The sequence below is a fragment of the Vicia villosa genome, linkage group LG5 (assembly GCF_029867415.1).
Source record: "Vicia villosa cultivar HV-30 ecotype Madison, WI linkage group LG5, Vvil1.0, whole genome shotgun sequence".
NCBI classification, from domain to species: Eukaryota; Viridiplantae; Streptophyta; class Magnoliopsida; order Fabales; family Fabaceae; genus Vicia; species Vicia villosa.
The window spans coordinates 124,954,008-124,974,213 of record NC_081184.1 but is presented as its reverse complement, the minus strand read 5'-3'; the positions used below and the strand labels follow the sequence as shown (position 1 = coordinate 124,974,213).

Here is a 20,206-nt window from a genome sequence, read left to right as displayed (position 1 = left end):
TCGAACCCACAGAGAGATATGTGATTACCAATTCTTACTTCAACTATGTTTTTACCTAAAGTGATAAAAAATTGTTTGTTTGATTGCAGATTGAAATTGAAATTAAGAAATAATTAAAAGCAATACTGGGATTATGATCATCCATCAAGAAGAACCCCTAAGATTATTCATGTTTGATTTGTGAGAAGTTCTGAGCTATTTTTATAGAAAATTAGATAAAAATGTGTGACACCCACTTTTGTGGCATGCACATCTAAACGCGTTACAGACACAACTATGCATATCAATCAAGAGCGTACGCCTTGTCACGCGACGCCATATTCTTGATTGTTTCTCAACTGAGATCAAATCACCTTTTCAATGGTGCCTTGAACTCAGTTATTTAGTAATTCACATTCGAATGTCGAATCATTATCTCTCGATACATGATCAACATCTATTTCGACTTTACTTTCGCAGCCGACATAAATAATGATTAGCATTCGAATTTTAAATAAAGCAACTTATACTTCCCATAATCATAAAGTAAATAACTTAGTATGGTTTTGTCACGATAAGGATTCTCATAATCCCACGTCCTTAATAATCTACTCACTCATGGTGAGATGAAAAACAACCATAAAGAAATTTAAGAATATTGCATAAAAAGTAAGTAAATTGAAAATAAATACACCCCAATTTTCATTTCTCTCATAATATTTCTAAATCTTTCATATTTTTTCACATATTTTAGTTGTTAGATCCATGAGCTTTGAGGTTGGTTGGCATTAATTTTGCAAAAACATGCCTCTGGCGAATATGTCAGACAGAATGTCATAACATCCTAATTGATACAACAGAAATGGACTTCAAGCAGAACATTTTTGGTACAATAGAGTTTGGGCTTCTTTAAAATGACAGATGTTCTAACAGATGTCATAAGATCATGACCGAGAATATTAGTGCAGAGCTGTTTGAAATCTTGACAAATTTAATTGGATCCTATGAGATTTATTCCAAATATATCTCGGTATATTTTTTAGGTCAAGATGATTTTATCCATAAATGTTTGAAGATTTGTTGCAAGATTTAAGGATAGTTTATTACAAGAATGGTACAGCTGCAAGAGTGTGGATCAAGCATTTTTGGATAAAGAATTTGGAGCCCAAAGACTTTTGAAGACTATATATAGACAGGCCTAGACCTAGTATTTTGCATGTGTTTTGTTGTTATCTTTTCATAGTTTGTAGATTAGGATTTAGGGTTTAAGGGTTTTGAGAGTCTCTTGTGTAACTTGAGGTATACATCACCTTGTATCTTCTGATACTTGTGGTAGACATTGTTGTTCTCACTCATAAGCCTTTAGGTAATCAGTTGAGTTTTTGTTCACTCTCTTTAAGCTTTCTAAGTTTAGAGTTGAATTTTGTTCTCGATCAAAGCTTTTAAGCAAGATCAAGTTTTGTTCTTAGTTGAAGCTGTGAAACAAGACTAAGTATATTTTACTAGAAGTGTAGTCTTCCCTTGTCGCTAGGTTGTGACTTGTTTATTTGAAGTGTGATCTTCAGTCAGGTGAAAGGTTGCTGATATATTAACTGGGACTGAGACTGTTAGACATCACTATGGTGATTGGAAGTGAGATGGAATTTCTCATATCTAGGAGGTTCTTAGGTAGAGGTTGCACATGGTAGTGATTAGGATAGAAAGTTGTAAGCATGGAACTTGTTTAGGCTTTAAATTAATACTATAGTGGAATTCCTTCCTATCTTGGTAGCCCTTATAGTAGGTGATGTTGCGCCGAATTAGGTAAAAAATTATGTGTGTTATTTTTGTTTATGCATATTTATTTTTTGCATAATCACAAGGTTTTAAAATTTTGTTCAGGATGTCATAAAAGATGTCGGAACATCTATATCGACATTAGTTATGTTATTAAGATATCAGTATGAACATGTTATGCCTGTACTAGAGAAATTTCAATTGGTATCAGAGTAGACACCCTGGTCCATTGGGTGAGCTTCAGAGAGTATTTTTTTCTGGTACTAATGTTCTTTATGAAGACTGGCATGATAGAATTTTTGGACAGTAGATCTTGAAAAATAACCAGGATAGGAGAATCCTGGTTCTAAAGAGATTGAAGCGAAGAGTATGGGTTGGTTCTATGTAACCTCTAAGTTATCAGTGCCATGTTATATGGGGTTGGTATGATTCTCTGTCAGACTCATTATCACTTGTTTTGTGGCCAAAGATACTTGGGAAATTCTCAAGTCCACTCATAAAGGCACATCTTAGTGTGTTTGGTATGAATTTATCAGAAGAAAGACTGATCTAGAAGAAGATTCTCAGATCTCTATTTAAGATATTTGACATGAAAGTTACAAGTATTGGAAATAAGAGCATGAATTTTATTTACAACTCAGAAGAAGCTTGTGTCTTGGTCTCCAATGAAGGATTTCTTATTTTGATTGTGTTCCTTTGAAGGTGATCCAATCAGGTGTTGAGGAGATTGGAGAGATTTTCTAGACCAAATGTCAAAAACATATGTACTGACTTCAGCAAGTTTGTCATGCTGAAAGAGAAAGCTGGAAATGTAGTAAAGATATATCAATGTCAAAGCATTCATATGAATGTGGAGACCTTGGATCGATGTGGAGCAGATTGTCCTGCTTATTGCAGGGACAAGTGTGTAGGTTTTCTTTATCTTGGCCTAATTAGGAAATATTTCCTAATTATTTTTTCCGAGGTAATTTTGGTTTGACTGGAAGATGGACTTCATATGAAGATTTTTGTTATGAAGATTTATCTTATCATGAGCTGGAAGTTTTATTCTACGGTATATGCTTCTAGAATGAAAGGAGTTGTCAACCATGAAGAAGTAGGAGGTAATTAGCATCTGATCTCATGTCTTAAGAGAATAAAGAAGTATCTACAATCTATGTTTTCCAAGGTGAATCTTAATCTTAAATCTCGATATTTTGACCAAGTTTGTTAGGACTATCCAGATCTATTGGGGGAGTTTCTTCAAGAGGGAATATGATTTGAAGTTTAAGGAGGATAAGTTTTCATCGCTTATTAACAAAGGGAAAACTCAAAGTGACAAAAGGTTATTTTCATCAAGAAGAAAGCAAAGTCTAGGATGTCAATCTTAATGTTTTAACATTATGCTAGACATCAGTATACTCATGCTAAAGACAAATGCTTGAACTGAAGATGTGTCTTATGTGAAAGTGTGGTTTTAACAGGTCTTTTTGTTTAACTTCCTCGAAGGTCAAGTTCAGTATTGGTTAACCAAGCAGTGGTTAATGACTCAAAGAAGGTGGTTTTTGCCTTATCTCTCATACCTCTCTTAGAACTAAGATGTTTGATATTTTGGCACTAATTGTTCCAGACACTCAACTGCACTACAAGTGTTTTTGGTGATACGTTTAGTTTCATTCTATCAACTGTTTGTCTGTTGGTGTCTTCAAAAGAGAAGTTGAAGGGCATTGAAGAATTGAATGATTCATGGTGAATTCTCTAAAGCTCGTGATAGTTTGTCTTTCTACCAAAGGACTAATGACTTTTGTAATAAACATAAGTCATCTATGCTAAGTCTGAAAGTTTTGTCATAAAAAAAAACATGCTTTGTGTCTGATAAGATATATGGAGCTCTTTAGACGATTTAAGAACAATTGTTCTTTGTGTTTACCACAAGTATTTAGCTGTTTATTCTCTTACTTAATGATCAAGGAAGATGAAGTCAAGATGTCACACTTGAAGGTGCGGCATCAGAGTATTGCAAAATCTCTAGGATTTATTCTTATATCAAATTAGTTCAATCTAAGATAAGTGTCCTGGTGGATAGAAACATTTACATGATTTTCATTTGTGATCTGTAAGCAAAGTAAATCAGTTATTTGTAAAGTCTTCAAAGGTTCTTATCTATGACAATAAGGTATGCTTCTGGGTTACTCTATTGAGAGAGGTTCTTTTGGTGATGTTATCATGACCAAATTCAGTGATGTATTCATTGAAAGGAACTAATGTTCAACCAGATGTTGGAACATCATTTTAGCAGGTTGTTACTCCAAATTGTGGAAGATTCTAAAAGGCTAGAAGGCACTAAATAAGGATGCTTTCAGCATCTTAAAAAGGGAGTTCACTGTTTGGAGTTTATTTTGGATTGTGACCATCAATTGTTTCATAAATGAAACATGTAATGGTTGTGAGTCTGTGAGTATGAAATATATTTACCAAGTATGAAGAAGATTATATTATTGGAGGATATTCTGATCTCTTGGATTAGAATTAATTGAATCCTAGTATGTCTTGAAGATTAGGTTATGTTGAAGGAAGATGTAATTTCAATTTGGTTAGTTACTAAGAGAGTACAATGTCATACTAGATGTCGTGACATTGTAATATAACATTATATTGCTATTAAGGTACAAGGATTTTTATCTGCTTACAGAACAAAGTCATTGGTACTGTCATCATTGTGTCATGGATCTTTCTACAAGGCAAGTGATGTTGTTTCTAAGCTTGATATGTCTAAGAAACTCAAGGAAGGGTTTTCTTTAAGGCATGAAATGCAAGTCAGATTGAAGCGGTGAAGGGTAATCTTGGAATTGCACTGTAGAAGGGTGTTGAACTAACTTTTTGGTCAGTTATTCAATTGCAATTCTTCACCTTGTGTTATGTGTAATTTGAAGAGAATACATTCTCAATCACATGAGGAATGTCATTCAATATTTTATAACATGTTCCTACAGTAAAAACTTGGAAAGTAGGAAAGTTGAACAATACCGCTTCTCTCTCCTATGTTGTATGGTGCACCGTTAGCAAGGTTAATTTTATCTCCTTCCAAAACGCATGCATTGACTGATCTGGCGTTACAAACAAGGCTTTGTTACATTCCAAAGTAACTTTCCTTGTGTATAGATACCATGTTGTCCTCAACATTCTCACAAATTGCCTTTATCATGAATAAAACCTCCAAAAAGTATTGACATTATGAAGGTTTAAAACTCAAATCATCTAAAACTGGGTGAGTTTTGTTTGCATGTGTCAGTTGCATTTGTCAAAGTAACTTTCCTTGTGTATAGATACCATGTTGTCCTCAACATTCTCACAAATTGCCTTTCTCATGAATAAAACCTCCAAAAAGTATTGACATTATGAAGGTTTAAAACTCAAATCATCTAGAACTGGGTGAGTTTTGTTTGCATGTGTCAGTTGCATTTGTCAAAGTTTTTTTTCTCGTCCTTGTGACTGTTTCGTGGGTGTAGTTTTTTTCTCTTCTTTTTGGTTGGAAAGAGTCATTTTTCATTTTTTTGTGAGTCTGTTATTGTTTCAACTCTGATTTTGTCAATTTTTGGCTAAAAAGGGGGAGAATAGTATGGTGTCTGTCATCGGGTTTTGTCATTGTGTTGTTAACTTTAAGGGGAGTATGATTATCTATCACAAGGGTTTTTGTTTATGTTTCTTCTGCCGCTCAAGTTGTGGTTGTATACAGAATGTTCTATCAAATGTTCCAACATCATGTATGTTGTGCTCTTTCTTCTATTACATGGTCTTCAATGAGCACTTCTTTTGTCACATGGTCTTCTAACTTATATCATTCAAGGTATAATTATTTTTGGTTTCTTGAGGATACGGGGGAAGTTTCCTAGGTTCCTTATGACAAAAATTGGTTCTAGGATTTAGGGTGAGTATCTTGGATAGATCTGAAACTGCAGGCTATCTTCTTCCTCATGTACAAAGTGTACATGTCAGCATGTAGCTTGTGTGTTGGTCCTCTTCCCAGGTTTATTGTGCAAAAGGTGTTTTCGCGAAAATTTGCCAAAAGGGGAGATTGTTAGATCCATAAGCTTTGAGATTGGTTGGCATTAATTTTGCTAAAACATGCATGCGGTGAAGATGTCAGACAGAATCATAACATCCTAACTGATACAACAGAATTGGACTTCAAGCAGAACTGTTTTGGTACAACAAAGTTTGGGCTTCTTTGAAACAACATATGTTCTTGTTGAAGCTGTAAACGGAAAGCAACAAAAGATTTGGAAATATTACTCCGGGATTTATCGTGTCCACAAAGATGGTGAGAATGCCATTCAACAGTTTCTATCGTTTCGAACTCGGGTCTGAATGTTCAAAAAGTATAAAAACAAAAAAGTAAATATGAACATAAAAAAAATTCATTCTTCGGAAAGAGAAGATTTATCAAGCATTGCATATAATTTATTTCTCACAAACTTAAACTTATCGACCAATTATACTCAATCTACGATACTCATCTATGTCATCATGTATCTCTCACATCAGTGTCCATCTCTGGAGCACCTACGAGATCAACTCACAACTAAGGTTATCTCTAATGCAAAGTTGCGAGAACATCCATATTCTCGCATCGGCGATCTCTCGCGCGCCACTCAAACACGAAATCATTAAGGACAGATACACAAGTCATTGTCAGCTCTAAATTTATCTATAGAGTTCAGAAACTAACAGATGATCATCCTAGATAAGGATTTAAGAAGTTTATCTCTAAAGCAACCCCAATCCCAAACATAGAGCAAAAATCCAGGACAACAATCAACACAGATTTGTTAAGCAAGTTTTATATAACGCCATGGGCGACAATTATACACGAGTTCAAAGTAAATACATACACAAAACCCAACTATAAGAGAAAACACAAAGAGGAAGAGAAATGAACCAAAAATCTCCCGGTTTGTCAGCTTCGACTGATGAGCAATCCACCTCCAATCATCCAAATGCAAGCTCCATAGTTGTTTTCTAACATAATCTAACCTAAAAATGAGAGTTTGATGAGTTGGGAACAAATACGCCAAAACAAAACCTAAAAAATATGATTTTTGCCCCTTTTAAAGAGCTGCTGTCTCGGGCAATCTCGCTTAGCGAGTAGCAGAAAAAAATCAAAATTTGTTTTCACCAAAACTTGAGAACCGTAACTCCGAATTACGTTTGGTTCGAAGCGTTGTAAAGCTTATTCAATACTATATCTAAAAATGACTAAATGGAAACCAAATTGATGATTTTTATCATCCTTATTGTGATCCTATGGAAGCGCGCTTGAAGGTGGCTAAGCGAACTTCTGCATGATTTTCATTTTATTGCTCCAAAACTGCAAAATCAAAGTCATGCCTTTGACAGTTTATTTCTCGAGGCTCCGATATGCATAAATACCAATAAAACAAAGGAAATACTATCAAACTGTACACAAAATGAATCAAAACTCAAGAATGCGAATATTTACACAAAAGTTTGAATTTTATTACACAAACCAAAAGAATAAAATCGATAAGTGCCACAATTATATACTCAAAGTAACGATATTTTGGCACTTATCAATTCTAACATATTTTGTAACATCATAATCCAGAACATCAGTGCAAAGCTGTTTTAAATCTTGACAAATTTAATTGGATCCGGTGAGATTTATTCCAGATATATCTTAGTATATTTCGCAGGTCAAGATGATTTTATCTGGAACAAGGAAATCAAATCTCCAACATAATTAATATTTATATATTGGAGATGTAAGATTTGAATATTTGTTGTAAGATTTAAGGAGAGTGCATTACAAGAATGGTACAACTGCAAGCGTGTGGATGAAGCATTTGTGGATAAAGAATTTGAAGCCCAAACATTTCTGAAGAATATATATAGACAACCGTAGACCTAATATTTTGCATATGTATTGTTTTTATCTTTTCATAGTTTGTAAATTAGGATTTAGGGTTTAAGGATTTTGAGAGTCTCTTATGTAACTTGAGGTCTACGTCACCCTTGTATCTTCTGATACTTGTGGTAGACATTGTTGTTCTCACTCATAAGCCTTTAGGTAATGAGTTGAGTTTTTGTTCACACTCTTTAAGATTTCTAAGTTTAGAGTTGAATGTTTTTCTTAATCAAAGTTTTTCTGCAAGATCAAGTTCGTTATGTTCTTAGTTGAAGCTGTGAAGCACGACTAAGATATTTTGCTGGAAGTGTACTTTTCCCTTGTCAATATGTTGTGAATTGTTTATTTTAAGTGTGATCTTCAGTTAGGTGAAAGGTCGTTGATACAACAACTGTGACTAGGACTGTTAGACATCGTTGCAGTGCTTGGAAGTGTGATGGGTTTTCTCATATCTAGGAGGTTCTTAGGTTGAGGTTGCACAGGGTAGTGATTAGGATGGAAAGTTGTAAGCATGTGACTTGTTTAGGCTTTGAACTAATACTATAGTAGACTTATTTCTTGGCTTGGTAGACTCTAGAGTAGGTGATGTTGCACGAACTGGGTAAACAATTTTGTGTGTTATTTTTGTTTCTACATATTTATTTTCTGCATAATCACACATTTTTAAAATTTTATTCAGGACTTCATAAAAGATGTCGGAACATCTGTCTAGATATTAGTTCTGTTATTAAGATATCAGTATGAACATGTTAAGCCTGTACCAGAGAAATTTCACTAGTCATAGTGCTTTGAGAGTGTTCTTTAGTCTCAATGAGAATATTATTTTGAGCGAGGGAATACTTGTAAATTTACCAAGTAGATTTATCTCTTGAGTAAATTTTTCTTCATTAGGAAGTGATTATTTTGGTTGGGAGCTAAACCACTTAAAAATCTCTTTTTTTTTTTGGGGATCAGTCTTAGTCTCAATTTTGTTCGTGAGCTCCGCTTGTGAAAACAATACTCTCGTTTGGTTAATGGAAACCATCTAGTGAAAATATCTACAATGCTTCTGAAGCTTATCCCAATTAAAAGCTCTATTGATTTGAGATCTACATGGTGTAAAATCTTCCTTTGTTTACGAGTTCAACTCGATGTAAAAACTCCATAGGTTCGAGATCAGTTTGATAAAATCTGGGTTCGGTGTGTGGTTAGCCCGTCTAAAATCTCAATTCAGTTTTGAGGATAACCAACTCAAATATCCAATTTAGTTTAAGATTAGTTTTTACAAAATCTCCATTTGATATGAAGACTAACCGCTTCAAGCTGTGTTCATTGTTTGATTAAAAGACTAACCACTTTAAGCTCTATTTGTTGTTTTGTTAGAAATTAGCCCGAAACTTTATTTTTCATGTTTAAGGGGGTTTGTAGGCATAACTTTCTAAAATTTCTCAAGCATAGTTGATACTCTGAAGATCAATTATTAGGTAGAATGGTATGTTACTTCATTAGAACAAACCTCTATAATTCTCCAGTGTCATTTGTCATCCCTTATCTTCTTTATTTTTTTACTTAATTTCTTTATTTTGAATTTTCGATGCATACTTATTCAAACGTTTTTATAAAATATTTCTTAAATCTAACTTCGAAAATGATTTTGTTTTAAATCAACAATTTTTAAATCTCCATATTTCACCTCATTTTGTGAATGGATGCATATGTCCAACACTAATGAATCACCTTGCAACTACAACTCACATTCTCTCTTAGAGTTGAACAACACTAAACAATTATGTCTTCGCTAGAGATTGAAGATGGGATTTTTCAGAAAAATCTCATACAACACTTGCTCAAAACTAAAGAAATCAACACTTAAGAAAGTTTTTCTTCAAGGTTAATTTGAGAGAGAAAGTTTTTGTGATTGACAAAACACTCAAAGTTTTTTAAAGGTTAAGAGAGTTATATTTTTAGAAAGAGAAATACATTAATTTTTATATGTGCTAGATATAAAGTACAAAAAAAAAGTAATTTTTTATTAGAGTCAAATGCAAAAATGATAATTCAAATCAAGTGAGAGAATGATTTGAGTCAAGATGAGATAATCATGATTACTATTGTTTGATTTGAGTCATGACTTGAGTCACGTGATTCAATTTAAGTCAAGCCAACAATATATGAATCAAGTCACATTTCCCGATTTTAATTTTAAAACATAAAACTATTTCTTGATTCGAGTCAAACCAAACAGTTAATCAAGTCAATACATCTTATGATTCAAGTCATGTAAGAGCATGATTCGAGTCACACTTTTAGGGCAAAATTCCAACTTTTAAATTTACTCTTAATTCGAGTCAATCTTTTTCTTATCTCAAGTCACGTTTTCCGAACCAAAATTCTAAGAAAAATGAGATTTCATGATTCGAGTCTAGTATGTGTCTGACTTGAATGTTGATTAGAGTCATGGATGTATCTGACTTGAATCATGTCTGCATTAAAATTTTGTCGGAACTCTAATTCATGCATGCAAAATTCATTTTTAATGAAAAATGACCAAATCTAAGAGATGTGCAAATAACTAATAAATAACTAATAGTGAGAAACTCAATTACTAGAAAGATAATTAAATAGACAAATATCAAAACTAAAAAAATTAGGGATACAGTAGATGACTATAAGCAATTTCAAGAGTGTGACCCATGTCAGTTCTATCGAGTTTTATGGTAGGCACTAGGGGTGTTTGCGGTGCGATTTGGGTGGTTTTCACGCTAAAAGTCATCCGAACCACAAGAAAAAAACGTATGATTTGGTTTGATTTTAGAAATAAAACCTAACCAAACCAAACCAATGCGGTTTAGATTGGTTCGATTTTTTTACAAAAAAATTATTGAACCGACACATATAAAGGACAACACGATTTTTTGTTAGTCATTCATACATTACTATAAAATAAGTTTATAATTTTTAAAATAAATTTATAACTTGATGCATAAATATGAACTATGTCTTACAATTTTATCTTATGTCTAAAGAGCAATATACATAAAATTACATTGTTAAATAAATTTGTAATACAATATTATATAGTTATTAATAAGTGCATGCATGTGACTATACTAGACTGATGACACTATAATTTCTTGTTTTTATCATTAATATTTTATATATAAAGAGATACAAAAGTAAAAGTAATGTAAATTAAATTTTCTTTTAATCTTATCCTTAACTACAAAAATAAAAATGTAAATAATAATAATAATAGTAATATTTATAAATAAATTATATTTTATTTCCTTTAATATATTAATTGAAGGAAATATCATACAAAGAATACAGTTAGTATATACATAATACTTGTTGTTTTCTTTAAAATATTAAAAATATATAATGGATTGTAAGATTTTGTAAAATATGCGATTTGATTTGGTTTGGTACGGTTTGTAAAATGCAAACTGAATCGAATCACACAATTTTAAAAAAATGACTTAAACACATCCAAATTAGTTGGGGTTTTCGATTTGGTTTGATTCTATTAACGATTTTTTATTGGGATGCTCGGTTTTAAATACCCCTAATAGGCGCCATAGGTCTTTTAGAGTAAGTGATATGGAGATAATTTATCTTCTAACCTAACTCTTTGGCCAAGTATATATAATCCCCAATCCTCTTTGGGGAAACCGATCATTCCACCTATAAGTCTATGTTTGGTTGTCGGTTGAAAGCATCAAAATCAATTTTGGGCCTGTAAAATTAATTCTGGAGTGTTTGACATTCTCAAACAGTCTGCCGCCACCTTGCTTTTTCTGGTTCAGAATTGATTTTTACGAAGCTACAATTCCTAGCTTCTTGAAATCAATTCTGGGCCTGTAAAATTAATTCTGGAGTGTTTGACATTCTCAAATAGTCTGCCGCCACCGTGCTTTTTCTGGTTCAGAATTGATTTTTATGAAGCTACAATTCCTAGCTTCTTGAAATCAATTCTCCCTTTCCATCAATTTTTCTTTTTTTCCCTTAAATTGAACAATATCCTTAATTTTCACCATCTTCTTTTTACCCTTTTCGCCATTTACACATCCGAAAACCATTTTGATACAAATATCCAAACAACATTTTTCATACAAATCACTTTTGTTGTGAATATATTCAAACATAAATCACTTTATATTAAACTCAATTTTAACTAAAATCAATTATACAAAACCAATTCTTTCAAAATTAAATTTTTTCACCGCAGAACCAAACACATTGTAAATCCGATCGCGCATGACTTAAATTGTGCTTTACTTTAGTGTGACGAGTGACTCATCCATTCAATACAAATGATGTTGTTTAGCCAATAAAAAATTTAAAATTGGTTGCTTCAAATAAAGTGACCCCACTAGTGATTGAAGGCGTTGAGCGAGTCACCATAGTCGTGTTGGGTGACATGGTGGGCTCATCCGTCTTTTTTAGGAAATGAGGTACTGGTAGATTGATATTTAAATTAACTTGAGTTATAATATAACGATTCAACTATAAAAGTAAGAGAAATGCTAACGAGTGCCCCCGGGCACTAGTTAAGAGATTAAAAAGATAAGTTGAACATTATTTAATAGATTAAAAAAATTAGATTTTTATCCAAAATATGAGTATTCAATGCATTGAAAACATAAATAATTAACTTTTCTAAAGAATATTATGTGTATTTTTTTTATTTTATTTTTTCAAAAAAGAAAGAGGAATTACAAAAAACACAAGGGGGGACCAAACCAAGACCCCTTAAGATAAGAGCCTAAGCCTAGGGGTACCATCCCTGTCTAAAATATAATCCTTCACTAAAACAAAGGGAATAAAATCAAACCAACAAAAAGCTCTACAGGAATGCCCAATGTTCGCTAGAGAAACAACACAAAAATTGGCTTCCCGATAAACATGAGATACCATAAACTCAATATTTTGAGAGTAAGCAAGACAACAAAGCCAACTAGATCTAATTCTCCAAGGAACAAGAGCAGGGTCGGGGAAAACTTTTACAACAAGCATACAATCAGTTTCAATCCACAACTTCCTCTAACCTCTAGCAGCCGCATTTTCAACAGCTAACATAGCCGCCCAAAGCTCTGCTAATTTAGAGTTTCCCTCCCCCATATAATCACAAAAACTTCCTAGATGACTAGCCGTCTCATCTCTGAAAATGCCACCACAAGCCATTAAAACCGGTCTACCACGTGCCACTCCATCAATATTAGCTTTCACCCAACCCTTTGGAGGAGGGTTCCATAAAACCTCCATGGTTGAAGAATGCCCTCGAGGATGGATATTAACATTCAAACCCTTCAAAAATGAGAAGCAACTAATGGAGTTAGAAGAGCAAGAAACAGTATGATCCCCCACCCATTTAGCCCGAGCCACAATCTGAGAGATACAAGTTTTCCAATGAATTGTATTTCCTTCATATCGTTTTACATTTCTAGCTCTCCAAACATGATAGAACAAGCTACAAACAGTAGACAACATCACCACCTTTGCTTGTGGTGACCTGTTAATTTGCATCAGATCCAGGCAATCTTTTATGTTGCAAACAACCCCAGCAAATTGTAGTTTGTCCAATAGCCATTTCCAGATTGGGATAACAAGCTACAGTCAAAGAAAATATGCTGTAAGGATTCAGAATTAGCACCACACAGAGAGCACATGGAGGGGCCGTAGAAACCTGTAATTGTGAAGTTATCGGCTGTTGGCAGCCTATTGTAAAGCACTTTCCAAACCATAATAGCATAAGCTGGAGGCACATGTTTGTTCCAAATGAAGTCAACTCAACCCGTATCTACCATAAGCTTGCTTCAAACTCAAGTCACCATTACTAGTATCTCTCCAAATGATGTAGTCATCAATATCCATATCAAATGATGTAGTCATCAATATCCATATCAGGGATTTTAATGTTAGATATCAAGTGCAAGAGATTAGGATATGCAGTCAGAATATTGTTTGGAATGCACCAATCATTGCCTACCAACCAGTCTTTAACCTTCACCTTGATATGTTTATGAAAATCCACTGGAAAATATCATGTGTATTCAATGAATTGGATCTAGAATATTATCTTTATTTGAAATGATTAACGAGTGCCCTGAAGGCACTAGTTAGCATAACCCTAAAAATAATTTTTTAAAAATTTAATTTTGTCATTCAAAATAAATAACAATGCAATTTATTGTCTGTTTCCCTTATTTTTGTGTAACAATTAAAATTAATTATTATAAACCAATTAAAATGGAACCATTATTATGGAAGATAAAATAATAATCAACCTTTTGCATTTTGCTATCCATGTCGAATCTTAATACTAATATCTAATTTGAAAAATATAGTTGACTAATTGCGTTTTTTTTCTTTCCCGAAAATAGCTATTCTAAGTTTCTAACCCTAGAAATCAAACATTGTAGTATAAAATACAGCAAGTCAATGGGTTTATTTTTATTTAAAAAAGTAAAAAATAACTATAATGAAAAAACAAAACCATACGAAAAAACTATGTATCATTGCGACGATTGGTGTAGGAATATTCTTTCTTTTGTTTTTATCCAATTTTTAAAACATGTTTTTAAAGTTGACATGTAGTACTTTGTAAGTGGATCGTTTTTGTGAGGTTACTAACGAACTCCAAAAAGAACAAATGACGGAAGTAACGTGTACGTATGTTGTTACGTACTAAGAGGAAAGCGTCAACATTTCCATTCTCCAAAAACCAAAACCAAAACCAAAACCAAAACATCTCTGTTTCTGACTTTCCATTCAACATTATCAATCAATCTCCCAATTCCCACAACCACCGTCTCTCAACACTCAACATGGACACCAACCGCATCTCCCGGCGAACCGAGATCCTCTCCAACCACCTCCGCCATGATCCACCAACAGCCACCACACTCCTCCAACACAACGCCTGCCTATGCTACTCTCCTCCCGAGCTATCTGAATCAAATCACGTAACGTTCGACACGACCGAGATGCGGAAGCTCTTGGACGGTCATAATCTGGAGGATCGCGACTGGCTCTTCGGATTGATGATACAGAGCCGTCTCTTCAACCGGCGGGAAATCGACGGAAGGGTGTTTGTTTCCCCGGATTATAATCAGTCTATGGAGCAACAGCGTGAGATGACCATGAAGCGGATATCGTATCTTTTGGATCGCGGAGTTTTTCGCGGGTGGCTCACCGGTGATGGCCCTCGAGAAGAGTTGAGGAAATTGGCGCTTCATGAGGTTATTGGAATGTATGATCACTCTCTCGCAGTTAAGCTCGGTGTTCATATCTTCTTGTGGTAAACTACCTCTCTTCTCTCTCTATATAAAACTTAAAATTATACACTAGTTAAATCATGGTCCAATATCAACCAATTGAAATTTCAAAATTTGATGATTTGTAAAAGAATTGTGAAAAAAAAAAACCTATCTTGAAAAATAGCGATAGTGAGAGAATATTAAATTGGTGCATAAAAAATTACACATGAAAGAGAAGAGGTAGTTAAAGTTTACATGGGAGTGATCAAGGAGGGGAAAGTTTGATTCTTGTTATAGAAAAATGAATACTCATGAGTTAATTAAAGTTAAGAGAAGAGTAGTTAAAAGAGAGGAAAGTTTGAAGAACATGTACAATCTTGAGATAAATTAGCTGGATCCTTGACGTATGGGAGACATGTTGATAGTGTATTGCGGCATGTTGCCGTTGTATCGGATTTTTTTTGTTTTTATATAAAAAAATTTGGATACGTATTCAGCGACGTATCAGAGCGTATTGGTACGTATTAGATATGATTCGGCAACGATTTTGAAGTATCCATGATTCATAGATGATGCCTAATAATATAATGCTTACTAATAAATGGTCAAACAGTTTGTTGTAATGAACCAATAATCATCTTTGCAGCTTATGTCATGAATGTTATACTACTACTACTTTTATTACATAAAATATTTGTGCAAAGGCGATATGAGATTTGATGTCTGTGTACAATTTGTACATGATGATCAAATTTTCATGGTTATGTGATGCAATCGGAATCACGAAGAATTAGCAAACGCTAAATCTAGAATAAAAACACAAGTTTGCAAGCGACAAATTTGTCAAATAAAATTTTGGAATCCACCAAAAGAGAAAACACCCTGGCGGCCGCAACCAAAGGTGTTTAAATACCTAAAAGAAATTGTAATGCTATTGCTAAAATTATGAAAAATATTAAAATGTTGTTTTCAGGCCTGAAACGAACCCGGATGGCTTAAAAAGCCTATAGATCATGGCAAAGTTGTGAGTTGGACTCTTGAGCTCATTCCCTATCTAGAAAGATATAATATGAGTCATTTTGACATCGGACGCCAAACTTGCGTAAATCCCGCCAAACCTTTCCGACGCGCAACTTCTTCTTCTATACGCGTAGCCAACCTTCCTATATCACTATGTTATCTCCACCAAACTGCCTATGCCGACTTATGTTAACATTAAACTTTAATTACAAGGTAGTGGTGACTGGTGATGATGGAAGTCTAGATCACTTGGTTAAAGAATGGGTATCCCAAAATGTCAAGCCTTTAAATGAAGGGTTTATAAATGGTTTTTAAGTTTGACACATACTTGGCCTTGTTAAATGAAATGTTTCTTGCTAGACAAGTTATCCAGAGCTATAATTTGATGTGATTTCATGTGCGCTTGACCTAGTTGTCGGTAGAATAACTATAATATATTAACTTATTTTCTTTTCCTTCATTTATTTTATATTGAGACAGTTTTAGATAACTTCAAGAGAATGATGGATTTGTCAATGATCCATCTTGGATTATTTATTTATCCTCCTCAAACAAGCTTATTTACCAAATGGCTCACTATTGGAATGGTTTTCTTTTATGAATAATCGATTTCAGGGGCGGGGCTGTAAAGTTTCTAGGAACCAAGCGTCACCATGACAAGTGGTTGAGAGCGACTGAAAACTATGAGCTCAAGGGTTGTTTTGCAATGTCTGAGTTGGGCCATGGGAGTAATGTATGTAAAGGTTGCCCAATAGGATGGGATTATTAGGTTCACATGTAGTTTATCATGCTTTTTACCTTATCCCTTTAAATAATCTTTCCAGAGTAAATTTTGCAGGTTCGAGGAATTGAAACAATCACTACTTATGATCCAAATACTGGACAATTTGTCATCAATACTCCGTGTGAGTCGGCTCAGAAGTATTGGATCGGTGGTGCTGCAAATGTAAGGACTCTTTTATTAACGTTTCCATTTAAAAGCCTAGACGTCTTAAGATTGATTTGGTTCTTACACTTTTTCCGCTCTATCTTTGTACATATAGAGACTGGACTAACATACTTTTCTGTTCAGCATGCAACACATACTATAGTCTTCTCACAGCTCAACATAAATGGTAGCAATCAAGGGGTGCATGCTTTTATTGCTCAAATCAGGGATTCAGATGGAAACATATGCCCAAATATCCGAATAGCTGAATGTGGTCACAAAATTGGTTTAAACGGGGTTGATAACGGCCGTATCTGGTAATATACACATATTTTTCAAGCAAGATAGCACCTGATAAGTGAAACTTTTTTAAACAAGTAAACTCAAGTTCTGGCTTGGCATCTGATTTCAGGTTTGACAATGTGAGAATACCCAGAGAGAATTTGTTAAATTCCGTGGCTGACGTTTCACCAAGTGGTGAATATTTGAGTGCTATTAAAAATGCCGATCAGGTGATTGCTCTTTTTGGGAGATGTCATTTTCATTTATCTCCTTGTGCTCTTATTTGTTCCCATTGGAAAAATTGCTTCTAAGTCTTTTGTCATATGCTTTTCTTGCTCCAGAGATTTGGAGCATTCTTAGCCCCTTTGACCTCTGGTCGTGTAACTATTGCTGTCAGTTCTGTTTACATATCCAAGGTAATGATTCCCTCTTCATTTGTGGATATGAATGTATTTGATTTTTTTTATGTGTCTTACAAAGTCTCCGAATTTTAACATCGTCAATATCATGCCTTTCATTTTCTGTTGTTAGATTAGCTTAGCCATTGCTATAAGATATGCATTGACAAGGCGGGCCTTTTCTATTACACCAAATGGGCCTGAAGTTCTACTACTTGATTACCCAAGCCATCAACAGCGTCTATTACCTTTACTTGCAAAGATGTAAGTTCTTCAATTCATGCGTTTTAACATCTATTTGCCGAGAACTCAAAGTGATTCAAATCCATTATGAACCAGAACTTAGGCATGTCACTCTTAGTGTGTGTGTGTGTATAAGCGACTATCCTAGTTGTCCATCAGCAGATATAATAATGGACCTGTTTATGCTCATCTGGTCATTTCTTCTACAGATATGCTATGAGTTTTGCTTCAATTGAGCTCAAAATGATGTATGTGAATAGAACGCCTGAGTCAAACAAAGCAATTCATATTGTTTCTAGTGCATACAAGGCAACCTTTACATGGAATAATATGCGTACTCTTCAGGTACGAATCGCTACTATACTTTGGTGTGATAGATTGTATTTCATAAGCTACTGGCCTCACAAAAGTTCTATTAATGCATGAATTTAGGAATGTCGTGAAGCATGTGGGGGACAAGGCGTCAAAACTGAAAATCGTATCGGTCAATTCAAGGGTGAGTTTGATGTGCATTCAACATTTGAGGGGGACAACAATGTTCTGATGCAACAGGTATGTTACAGTATTCTGTTAAATATGAAACTTAACAATGTGTGAATTGTATCAGATTCTGATGCAATAGGAGTTATGTGTGAAGTGTATGTTAGTCTTAGAATAAAGAAATATTCTCAGAGGAGGCCTAGGCTCTAGATCTGTTCTGATATATGTGAACCTTGTCGAAAGACTTTTAGCTTATGATTTTTGACTTATCTCCGCATAGTGGCATTAACATTTCATGTGGAATTTAAGCAGCATTCCACTTTTTTCTGTTCAATATCATCGGGCTGATTGAATTTATGAGTTATACATTTCACTTCAGATAAGCAAGGCACTCCTCGCAGAATACATAGCATGTCAGACAAAAAACAAGCCATTTAAAGGTTTGGGATTAGAACACATGAACAAACCTCTGCCCGTCATCCCATCTAAGTTAACAAGTTCTACCATCAAAAGCAGTGAATTTCAGGTAATCATTTGACTATGTACCTGTTGATAATGGGAAATGACCTGGTAGAACCGTAGAAGCTTCTATTTGCTTCTTACCTCTCATTTACACAGATTGATCTGTTCCACCTAAGAGAGCGAGATCTATTGAAACGTTTTGCTGAAGAGGTTTCAGAACATCAATCTAATGGAAATAGCAAAGAATACGCCTTTATTCTAGTGAGAACTCTATCACATTTAGTTAATTTCTCCTTCATAGTTATCACTCTCTTACAATTTGAAACTACTCTCTTTACCAGAGTTACCAGCTCGCGGAGGACTTAGGCCGAGCTTTCTCTGAACGAGCAATACTTAAAACATTTATAGAGGCTGAGTCAGCTTTACCAGCCGGTTCATTGAAGGTAAACCACATTATTGCTTATGGAATGTTCCTTCCTCCTCCGTGCGCCCGCGTGCACGTGTGTTTGTAAACAAGTCTATTGATCAATCTCTTTGTATTGGTCTCATCTGTAGGATGTCTTAAGTCTGTTAAGATCGTTATACGCCTTGATTAGTGTGGACGAAGACGCTGCCTTTCTCCGATATGGATACTTGTCAACAGAAAATGCTTCTGCAGTGAGGAAAGAAGTTCCAAAACTATGTGCTGAACTTCGACCACATGCACTTGCGTTGGTTAATTCCTTTGGTATTCCTGATGCTTTCTTGAGCCCTATGGCATACAACTGGGTGGAGTCAAATTCTTGGTCTACTGCTCAACATTAATCCCTGATGCAAATTCCTGCATGTGATTATGCTTACATTAATTATTCATTTATTTAATTTTCCGCATCTGCATCGTCTTTATTTGCGAGAGAATTTTCCATATCAATAAGGAAATGTGAATAATATTTGTTACTTTATAGTATGGAATAGCTGTTGGAATATATTCAGATCTGATGAATACTTTTACTGGAACTTGGCAATATTGAATTGCAATGCTTTCAATCTGTGACTTAAAAGTAATCCTATACTTTTCAATACTTTTGTCAATCTACAATATAAGAAAATAAATTGGTCTGGAAAATACCAAATTAGCCATCTGTTTATATATGCTTCCACGTGGCTGCTTGCTTTCAAATTATATTATTTTTGTTTTCAAAAGTTAACTATTGCACTTTCTATTTGAATTTTGAATTTCCCCTCACAGAAACCTTTGTTCTGCAACTCATTAAATGCCGCCTATTTTCATTTTCTGCAACTCATTATTAAAATGATTGTATGTTTACTACTATTAATGTTGAAGTTTTTTATGTTATAATATTTGTAATAATTACCATTAAATATTGTTATCAGGTGTATATTATTATAATTTATTACATGATTATCTTGATGTATGAAGTTTGAAAATCTATATTGTTATATTATAATTACCAAATTAATGTATATCAAGACAAATATTTCTCAACTTTACCTT

At 34.1% G+C, this 20,206-nt stretch overlaps 1 protein-coding gene across 1 annotated transcript; it reads left to right on the top strand.

Annotated features, from left to right (window-relative positions):
- The first annotated feature begins 14,283 nt into the window (after positions 1-14,283).
- Positions 14,284-19,722, top strand: LOC131602354 (acyl-coenzyme A oxidase 3, peroxisomal-like). The gene is made up of 13 exons (XM_058874441.1): positions 14,284-14,939; positions 16,534-16,651; positions 16,757-16,864; positions 16,991-17,163; positions 17,259-17,358; positions 17,470-17,544; positions 17,660-17,790; positions 17,979-18,114; positions 18,202-18,321; positions 18,629-18,775; positions 18,868-18,972; positions 19,053-19,154; positions 19,267-19,722. Exons 1-13 carry the CDS (start codon positions 14,314-14,316, stop codon positions 19,513-19,515), a joined length of 2,190 nt encoding a protein of 729 aa, XP_058730424.1. The 5' UTR covers positions 14,284-14,313; the 3' UTR covers positions 19,516-19,722.
- Positions 19,723-20,206: the final 484 nt, after the last annotated feature.